Raw genomic sequence first — 10,000 nt, 5'->3', positions numbered from 1 at the left:
TTCAGGTGATGAATACAAATGTCCCCATCCAAGATAGAACAAATAAAATAGTGGGGTTCTGGGCGATACAAATTGGTGTAATGTTTCTTTTTTTTTTTTTCTCACGTTAAGTTTGTGATCATGTTGGCCCAGATGATCCAGACACAGGGCTGAGAAAAAAAATGTTTTCGGCTCAACAGCCTAAAGTGACCCCTCTTTGCGCTTCCCCTTTCCAGTGCTCTCCCTGGCGTGACAATGCCTGTTGCACGGCCAACACCAGCACAGAAGCCCACAACGATAACTCCTACCTGTACAACTTCAACTGGAATCACTGCGGTGTTATGAGCCCCCAGTGCAAGAAACATTTCATCCAGGATACTTGCTTCTATGAATGTTCACCACACTTGGGACCCTGGATACGAGAAGTATGTACTATGCATGTGTGCACCTCAGTCTCTCTTGTATGTGTGTACTTGAAACACTAGATGGCAGCATATGAAGTTAGGACTAACAGGGCTTGTCAGGATAGCTAAATCCAAAAATACAGTATGTTGCCATTATTCTATGTAATTATAGTAATAAAAAAAATCACAAGATAATTAGATTTTATTAGGATACACTTTGTAATGTGTAAATGAGACCTTTATACCTCACCTAACTTGTCATAGCATTGCAACTGTTTCTGAAATTATGGATCATACAACCAGTCAATTGTGTGTGTGTGTGTGTGTGTGTGTGTGTGTGTGTGTGTGTGTGTGTGTGTGTGTGTGTGTGTGTGTGTGTGTGTGTAGGCGAATCAGAACTGGCGTAAGGAGCGTATCTTGGATGTGCCACTGTGTATGGAGGACTGCCACAGTTGGTGGGAAGACTGCAAGTATGATTACACCTGCAAGAATAACTGGCACAAGGGATGGGACTGGAGCTCAGGTAAGTATAAAACACACACACACTTGACACACAGACCAGTGGGTACATACAGATTTGCTCATAATTTCTTACTGGTTGCCAGGTTATTAAGATGTTTAAATCACAGTCCCCCAGTCATACTTGAGGAATCGTTGTGGCTGCGATTCCCTCTCCTGCATCCCCTGCTCAGTCAGAAACTATCTCTCTCTCTCTCTCCAACAGGAGTTAACAAATGCCCTGAAGGCAGCAAGTGCAGAAAGTGGACCGAAATTTACCCCACACCAGAGGCCATGTGCGAACAAATTTGGTCCAACTCCTACCTTTATACCACCCACTCCAAAAACTCAGGCCGCTGTATGCAGCTATGGTTCACCGGGCCAAACCCCAACAAGAAGGTAGCCGAGTACTACCTCAACAACGCACAGCAACACCAAAGCCTTGCCTTGACAACACTACTTATCCTGGCTGTTGCATCTTTCTCTATAATGAAGTACTAACATAATATCCTTGACCTATCCTGTATCACCTTAAAGGTACCAATAAAACTGATTTCAAATGCTCTCCTGTCTCTGTTGCTTTCTTGTCCTGTTCTGAGTCACTGATAGTAAGACTCTCCCTCTGGTTTGCAAACGTGTTTTTAATCTGCATCTGCTTTATTTTCTTTGTGATTTGCAGTTCTTTGTGCTTTAAAAAAAAAAAAAAATTCCCTCTTATTTTATTCTTCTCTTACCCTTTCCCTTATTTCCTTTCCAGCCAACCGTCAACCCTGTGTCCATGAAGCTGTGATCATTTGCTCTGTGGTCATTGGGAAATCGTTCATGTAGTGTGAATAAATGGGATCAAATTAAACTTGATGCAATACTGAGGAGTGATGGATTGTCAGCTCTACTCCACCGGGTTAAAAATGGCAAAACATGAAAAAAATTACAGTATATACACACAAAAAAAAAACAAGATTATACTTTCACCACCAAAATGTGAAAGTTGACCAAATCAAGACAGCACAGCAGTGCTGTGTCTTGGAAAGTATAGTAGATTTGAAATTCTTTGTGGATAAAGAAAATACACAAAAAAGAAACTTGTGCATCTGGACAGGGCATGAAGGGACATGCCACATACTGTATTACTGTAGAGCTCTGGGATGACATTACTCTTAAATGCAGACTATGGATCTGCTTAATAATCCTTCATAACCTCAACCACTGACGAGGAAACTGTAAAACTGACCCAGGATCAGCTTTGAGGGAAAATGTTTCTCTACACTGGGCCTGAGCAGTGGGCTCCACTGCTTGGTAATTATGGGGTTCCAATCCCCTGAGTGTGTGTGTGTGTGTGTGTGTGTGTGTGTGTGTGTGTGTGTGTGTGACAGAGAAAAGGAGAAAAGGATAGGGTGAAAGAAAAAGAGAGAGAGAGAGAGTAAGGGTGTGTTAATGTCTCTCTTACTCCCCCTATATTTAAGTATATTTTTGGGTCACACAATCTCTTTATGTGTGCATGTTAGGGGCATAATTTTTCATATGTGCGTGTGTGTGTGTGTGTGTGTGTGTGTGTGTGTGTGTGTGTCAGTGCCACGTGTAAATGTGTTCTCTCAGGTCTTTGAATAGGTCTTGTGATTGGTCAGCTGGTGTGTGTGTCTGCAAGATTTGACGACAGAGGACCTTGGCTGATCTAAGACAAGTTTGAGATACATATTTAGCAACTTTTTGCGCTCTGTACTGTCATAATCAAGGCCTAAGATAACTAATCTAGTCATTTTAAAATGACATAACTGATGCAGTCAACAGTATCTTTATATTTTGAAAATGTGACCTCAGAAATCAGACGGGTCAATGTGCTGACACATTTTTGAGGCTGATAATCACATTCTTCCTGATGATACCACTGTATAATTCGACAATGCAAGTTCAGCTGTGAACCCCAACAAAGTCCCCCCCCCGTTGTCTCTTCATAAATGGTATGCATACAGCTCCTATACAAAGAGAAGGGTGGCCTTGCATGGAACTATGCCATTGCAGAAGTTTGGTAAAACCGGGACCATAATTGACCCAATGGTTTTATTCAAATGTGGGTTTGAATAGGAGAAGATGTTTAAAGCACCACCATCAATTTGTTATAATCCCATCAATTTACATAGGTCAGTTACAATGACACATGTCTAATGATGTCAAACTGAGCCTGTAAAGCCGACTCTGTAATGTCCAAAGAGTATGGTGTGGCCTGAATACAGTGGCCTTAAGCAACCCTATCACCCAAAAAATAGACACTGTATTGGAGGTTACAACATGGTCTTTCTTCCAGCCTCACCCTCAGGCCCAGCCTAGCAAAATCTGAAGAACAGCCATTGGCTAAGAAGTTGCCCACCCATTGTTCATCCATCCAACAGTTTTCTTTTTGGGTGTATAATCGGCATTACAGCCTTGTCATGTCAGCTGTAGCATAGGTATAGCTTTTTAGTCTTGTAAAAATGGTAGCAGACAATTAAGGTAAGTTGTAGAAGACGAAAATGTGCAAAAAATTGTTATTTGTAAGGCATTTGCAGACAAAGTAGAACACTTTTGTGTTCTCTGCATGCAGACATATTGTTAAGCCACATATTCTTTTTTTTTTTTTTTTTTTTACAGTTTTTCACTGTCAGCTCTCACACAGAGACACACACAGGCATACACAGTGTGATGCCATAGCCAGAAATAGCTTTGGGATGGCTGCTGTCCCTGTGGCTATTAATACTCAGCTTTTCTGAGGTCATTGGCAACACACACCACCCTGCCCAACTCTCTCTCTCTCTCACCCCAACTCTGCCTCTTTCTTGCTTCGCATGTGTGTGTGGGTATCCATACCACATTTTAGGAGTCCGACTTTCTGTCGGCAACTGGAGGAAGATAAATAAATAAATAAAAGAACAGCTAAAGTCAGAATAAAGTGCAATGACCTCCAAAGTGGGTTGGTCGTTTCCTGTCCTCAAACTTTTTATGGCATGCCCCCCTCCAGAAAATGAAAAAGTCCCCCCACACACACACACACACAGTTTTTTTTATCAATAATCAACAATGATAGGGGAAGCCCGTAATAAAAAAACATCCAAGTTGAATTTTTGCAAAATAAAGGTCAGCAGGATAGCATCAGCAAACTCTTGTTTGTTTAGTTTCCCTACATAAATTATATTCATTCAACTTAGTTTCACTCAATATTTTTCCCCTGGTCATCCACTTGAGCCCATGACAGGTACCCACAGGATAAAGGATTTTAAGAAACATTTGGTGGGTACTCCAACAAAGTTAAAAACTGCAGTGAAGGAAATAGTACTGCGGAGGGGGAATAAAGTGCCCTTACTTAAGTAAAACTAGTAGTACCACTTTTTAAAAATACTCAGTTATAAGTCAAAGTTCTGCATTTAAAATGTTGTGTAAAAAAAGTATTATGAGAATCAAAAGCAAAAGTAAAAGTACTCACAATGAGCAACAGCCCTTTTCATTGTGTTGTATTATTGTACATCATATTACTGGATTAATATTATAGATGCATTTAGGTTTACAAAGCATTTTAATGTTGTAGGTGGTGAAGGTGGAGCTCATTTGAACTACTTTGTACACTGTTGGGTAGATCAGTCTACAACAATGCATTGTGTACAAAGTTGAATTAAATGAAATTACTTCGTAATTGTACAGTAGATGAGTAAATGTCCCACCACTGCCCCCCTCTCTATTAGTCCGTTCCTTTACTTCTCTCTCTCTCTCTCTCTCTCTCCATCCCTTCTTTCTTCCTCTCTCTTTCTCCCAGTATCTCTTTATCCCTCCATCTCTCCCTCCCCGGGGAGCTGTGTCAAGCTAACTGGAGGTAGACATAACGGGAAACAAGCACTGGGTGAATTTGCCCCGGGAATAAAGTGTCTCGGAGTAAATTCGCCAAGGGCCTATTTTATTTTGAAAATGCTAACAGGATGTGTTTTGTAAGGACACGATGTAGGCGCTGACGCGGGTCGTCCTCGCTTTTCTCCCCGGTCTCCAGTGTGGATTTACATACCCTGATTTCCGTGGGAAGCGAGAGAGGAGGGTGGCGAGCCTTTCAGGAACTGAGGAAACAGCCGCAAACAGCGCAACTTCACGAATTAACAACTTGTAGCCCCGTCGTCGGTTCTCTCGTGCCAGCTAACCGCCGTCGGGACAACGTTCACCGTACTTTTCCGCGCTTCTCTCGGCTCTCAGCGGTTCTTATTTTTCTAGTCTGGAGGAGGGCTGGGAGCCTTTTCGGAGAAGTCGGGAAGCAGCTTGAGTTGAACCCGGTTTGAAGGGCTGTGGCCATGGCCGGGGGTGGTGGTGGGGTTTCTTCGTTGGGGCCCGCACCGCCGATGTGGTATCACCGGGACCTGAGTCGAGCGGCGGCCGAGGAGCTGCTAGCCCGGGCCGGGAGAGACGGCAGCTTCCTGGTGCGGGACAGTGAGAGTGTCAACGGGGCTTACGCTTTGTGTGTACTGTAAGTAACTATCGCAGAAGAGAGAAGCTTGTGTGAGCTTAACTTGTGTGTGCGGCCCGGTTCTGCTTTGTTTACCCGCAAAAGTTATGCCCCTGCCAGTTTAAATGGCATTTTAAGTTAACAGCTAGCACACATGCCTTCAGGGAAACTCGGGTTTTGTGTTCAAGTCACTGCCTGGTCTTTTGTTACTCTGCAAAGCTATACAAGCTTGTTTGTAGGTTGTACACAAACTTCCCTTGCAGCAGCAGCAAACTGGCATCATTTGCCGCTGCACAGTATGTGATCAAATGTTACTAGTCGAAGCCTGCGTACGCCAGTGTTAAACGAGCCAAGGGCATTTGTTTACTTTCTCCTGGAAGACAGTGAGTGGGAGAGAGAGAGAGACTGCCTGTCTGCCAAGCAGTGAAACTCCTGCATGGCACCCAACTTCAGGGCTGTCCCGGTCTGCCTTGAGTCTGATGCGGTCGCCTGCGGCGCTTCTTTTACAGACTTCAATCAGCCCGCGGGCTGTGAGCAGTGGCTTTAAACTGAAGGGTGGTGGAGGGAAATAAAAGCAACTGATGTTTTTCATTTAAGGCTCATTTCAGATCGGTGCAGTGGTGAAGCATCTGGCTTAACTGAGGAGTTAGACACGTTATCTTCACAGACACATGTGTTATAAAATAACAATCTGTATATTGGGACTGTTTAGACCGTCTGTGTTTGGAGGGTGTTGGGGGTTGGCGTCCTCCACCCTCCGTAACGCCATCCATCTTCATGTTCAGCTAGACAACCAAGCATCAATATAGCGACAGTACCACCAGTACTGACAATGACTCAGCCAAGTCGAATGAACCATGGAAGAGGAATGTTAAACTTTTAAAACTACAAACAACCGAAATGATTCACATGCCCCCCCCAGCGCCCACACAAAGTTAAACAGATGCATGGGCTACTGATGCAGTAAATAAAAGGCCAATGCCATGTGACACAGTCCTCTGACATTGACTCGACCTACATCCCCTATCTGAAAGTTTACCCCATGCTGAGTTCTGTGTGTGTGTGTGTGTGTGTGTGTGTGTGTGTGTGTGTGTGTGTGTGTGCCTGCACACCAGCAGTACACACTTTATGTACTACATAAATGTGTGAATATGCAAGAATATGCTAAAATGATTGGTTCATTAGTTGACTAGCAACCATTTGAATAATCACTTAATCGTTTCATTCCTTTGTCAAACATAAAATGCTCACTGTTATTCACTAGGTTCCACTCTTCCATTGTGATGATTAGCTGCTTTTCTCAGTTTTACATCATTGCAAACTGAATATCTTTGGGTTTTGGACGGTTGTTTAGACAAAACAAGCTATTTGAATACAACATCTTGGGTTTTGATAAATTCACACAAAAAACCTAAACATTTTTGATATTTTGTACATTAAATGATTGTCGTGTAAATTATTACTGTTCTTGTCATGCACAAATCTCCAAATATACAGTAGGTCTGCTATACATTTGGCTACTTTGGCTATTAAAAATACACAATCAAAGAGATTTTATAAACACCATTGACAAAATCCACTTTTCAGTCTTTACTGGATGCACTAGTAATTCATTAGGTCACTTAATGGCAAACAACATTCCTTACATCCATGCATCATCTGTTTCCGGATTTATTCCTGCCTCCACCTCTCCCTTCCTCTCCCCCTTCACCTTTCACATCATTGACTTTGTTTCATCTCACAAAGTATCTTTCATGGTAGCTAAAGCTTGATATGGATATTTTGTGGTACGTTTGATTCGGACAGTTTACAGACACTTTGTCAAACAATGGTACTGTTTTGCCTCCATATTCAAAAAAGTGACATAGTACCATAACATGGCAAAAGTAACATGACATGGTCACCTTTACTTTTTACTCTCACTCTTTTATCATCATAAATAACCAATACTGCTATGATACTCTCATTATTCTGAATATCAGCTGGCACTGGATTTTTTGGTTACTGCCACAAAGTAACCAATATTAACGATATTTAAAAATATCGATGATATTTGAAAAGATGTACCAGATACCTGAGATACACAAAGAAAAAAAGACCTTAAATTTTAACATTAATGTTCAGTATATAGATTGAGATAATGTACTGTGCCATTAAACATACATAAAATGTAATGCAAGTCCAACTTTGGAGCTTTTCCTTTGCAGCTTTTAACTCAATTTGAGTTATTTTAGAGATGTATATAAGGCAGTTGTTCAATACTGTGGGATATAATTATATGATAGTGGGATATTAATAAATTACGTTGATTACCTTAAAGGAAGAGGACACATGTGAATTGGTGAAATAAAGGTGTTTCCAATTTGCTGTACATTGCGCCATTTGGTCTGTTCATTTTGCAGCATTTTTTCAATGGTGAGTGTTTTTAACAATGTGTCATTCAACCCTACTGAGGTTGAATGACACCACATATGGGAAGTTGCAAGGTTTCCTTTAATAAAACCCTCTGATCAGCAGACAGTTTTGTCTGTTCAGAAAATTAGTATTTGTAACTTTGTATCCACAGAATTCAAAAAGGATTTTAAGTATGACTATTTTAAATTCAAAGTTGAAGCTTCATATACAACAGTCTAAGGATGTACATTGCAAATCAGTTGCTGTGGTATGTGGCATTGCCTGATGCTATCTACTTGTCCTTTTTTAAAAATAAACATAAAAATAAGATAAAGAAATTTCTGCAACGTTTTGAAAATCACGTCAGGTCATCTAGTTGATGTTCATCACACTTCTTCAGCTGTCACTTTTAGTACTTCAGAAAGCAAATGTTTTTTTAGTTGTCATACCATACACAGTCCAATTATCGAAGTCCACAGGTCATGTGGACCACTGTTGTTAGATCAGTTTGACAGAAACAAGCTGTCTGTCTTATTATATCTTTGAGAACAGGAGGCCAGTATTTCCCAACAACCCCTGAAGCTAAAGAGGAAAACATTCTATGGTCAGACAACACATTCCTTTATTCATTTGTCAACTTTGTCAGCTTTTATTAATATTGCTTGGTTTAAAAACAAAAAAACAAAACAAAACAAAACAAAAAATTTCCAGGAAGTAAAATCTGAATCACCAGCAGCTTGAAAAGGTTCCAGACTGCTGAATGGCATACTGTTTTTAGTCATGGCCCCGGTGTGGCATCCTGGAGGCTAAGAGCTGATGTGTATAGCAGGTCCTCTAGATGTTGAATGACTTTTCCTTTATCTCCTGAGCCCTTCAGCTTCCCTACTACACTGTCTACTGAAACAAAATAAAACTTACTAAAACTCAACCTGAAATGTCACTGTGATTGTTTTTAAAGGTTTAAATACATTTCAAAACCTTGTAAAGATTTTCTTTTTGCAATAAAGGGGAAAATGTAAGTTGACTTTATTTAATTTCTGGTGAATGCAGACAGATTGTCTTTGTCCAGAGGACTACAACATGGCAGGGTGGAGGCCTGGCACACAGTTGCATCATAGCGGTGGTTTAACGTTGAAACTAGCTCATTCTAACTGCTCTACAAAGTGACCTTTTTCAGGATCCTGCCCACAAAACACATACATACCAGGATGTTCTTTTTTAACCTGAACATGGTTACCATACATGGCTTTTTGTTGAGCTTGCCCTTGTGACTTACACATACAGACATGTGTACTTCCTTTTTGAATGCTTTGGGGGGACCAGTGTGTTTAGGAAGTGTTTACACTCTGCTCTTGTCTGAGAATAGACTGGTGTGAAGAAGCTGTAACAGCAGTGAGACTGACTCCCAGGCCAATTTGTTTCTAGGCCTTTACTTCTCACTTCCTCTTACTATACATTGTAGTCTTTGGACTTTTTGTGTGTTTTGTGTGTATGAATGCAGATTTTAAGGTAATACTCCAACTTTTGTAAGAAGTGGCCATTTGGCGATGAAAAGAGCAATGGTTTTAGCATATCAGTTTCTGCTGAGTGTGTTTAGTATTTGTGTGCCAGGGGTGATTGGTATTTATGTGCTACAGATGGTCGCAAATAAAGTACCCTAATTAATATGTAGTATGTGAAAGCACTGTCATTCACTGCCGCATTGGGTTTGAATATTGTAATATTTGAAAAACAGCTTGCTATCTAAGGAGAGAGCAGGCATGAAAATGAGTGAGGCCATGTGCTGATAAATTTGAGTGTATTTTTCTCTGTGCCATCTGCAGGGATATTGAATTGTTTTCTGCTTTTGCTGTCAGGGGGATGTTCTTTAGTATCAGTGCAGTGAGTCTTAACATGTCAGGGTTCAGGCTTGGCAATCTGTGTTTCTGTGTGTGTTTAAACGTAGAAGTTTCTGTGAAAACATTCCTCAACAGAAAGGCTTTATTGTAAATAGCCAGTTTTTGGGTAGAAGTACTGTATAAAAATATTTGGTTATTTGGTATGTTTAACCATTTTATCCCATTTTGCCATTTAACTCATAGCTGTCTTAAAGCTTCCTTGTGTTTTTTTTGTACTGAGATATTACAAATGAAGACTATTTGCAATAGTGTGGAAACTTAATGTAGAAGATGTTGGGATGCAGATCTGCAGCTTTTAAACTACCCTTATGCCAATTGTCATCAAGCTAAAGATCCCTCAGAAAATGAATCCAGCTTGTCTTATATATCAGTGT

At 40.8% G+C, this 10,000-nt stretch overlaps 2 protein-coding genes across 4 annotated transcripts in view; both read left to right on the top strand.

The window, feature by feature from the left end:
- The window catches only part of folr (folate receptor), a 1,971-nt gene extending 525 nt beyond the window's left edge, over positions 1-1,446 (top strand). For all 3 annotated transcript variants that reach the window (XM_040130430.1, XM_040130428.1, XM_040130431.1), the window contains 4 exons: positions 1-5; positions 216-404; positions 771-906; positions 1,108-1,446. The exon at positions 1-5 is cut by the window's left edge and continues 128 nt beyond it. In XM_040130430.1, the coding sequence (XP_039986364.1) occupies positions 1-5; positions 216-404; positions 771-906; positions 1,108-1,382 (605 nt within the window). In that variant the 3' untranslated portion in view covers positions 1,383-1,446. The remainder of the gene's footprint in view (positions 6-215; positions 405-770; positions 907-1,107) is intronic.
- A 3,409-nt stretch (positions 1,447-4,855) lies between these two features.
- The window catches only part of inppl1a (inositol polyphosphate phosphatase-like 1a), a 27,675-nt gene continuing 22,530 nt past the window's right edge, over positions 4,856-10,000 (top strand). The window contains exon 1 of the mRNA XM_040130427.1: positions 4,856-5,355. Coding sequence (XP_039986361.1) covers positions 5,183-5,355 — 173 coding nt within the window. The 5' untranslated portion in view covers positions 4,856-5,182. The remainder of the gene's footprint in view (positions 5,356-10,000) is intronic.

This window comes from Xiphias gladius, chromosome 7, assembly GCF_016859285.1.
Source record: "Xiphias gladius isolate SHS-SW01 ecotype Sanya breed wild chromosome 7, ASM1685928v1, whole genome shotgun sequence".
NCBI lineage: Eukaryota > Metazoa > Chordata > Actinopteri > Istiophoriformes > Xiphiidae > Xiphias > Xiphias gladius.
Note: the sequence above shows the minus strand (reverse complement) of the source record. Positions and strands in the feature narration are given on the sequence as shown.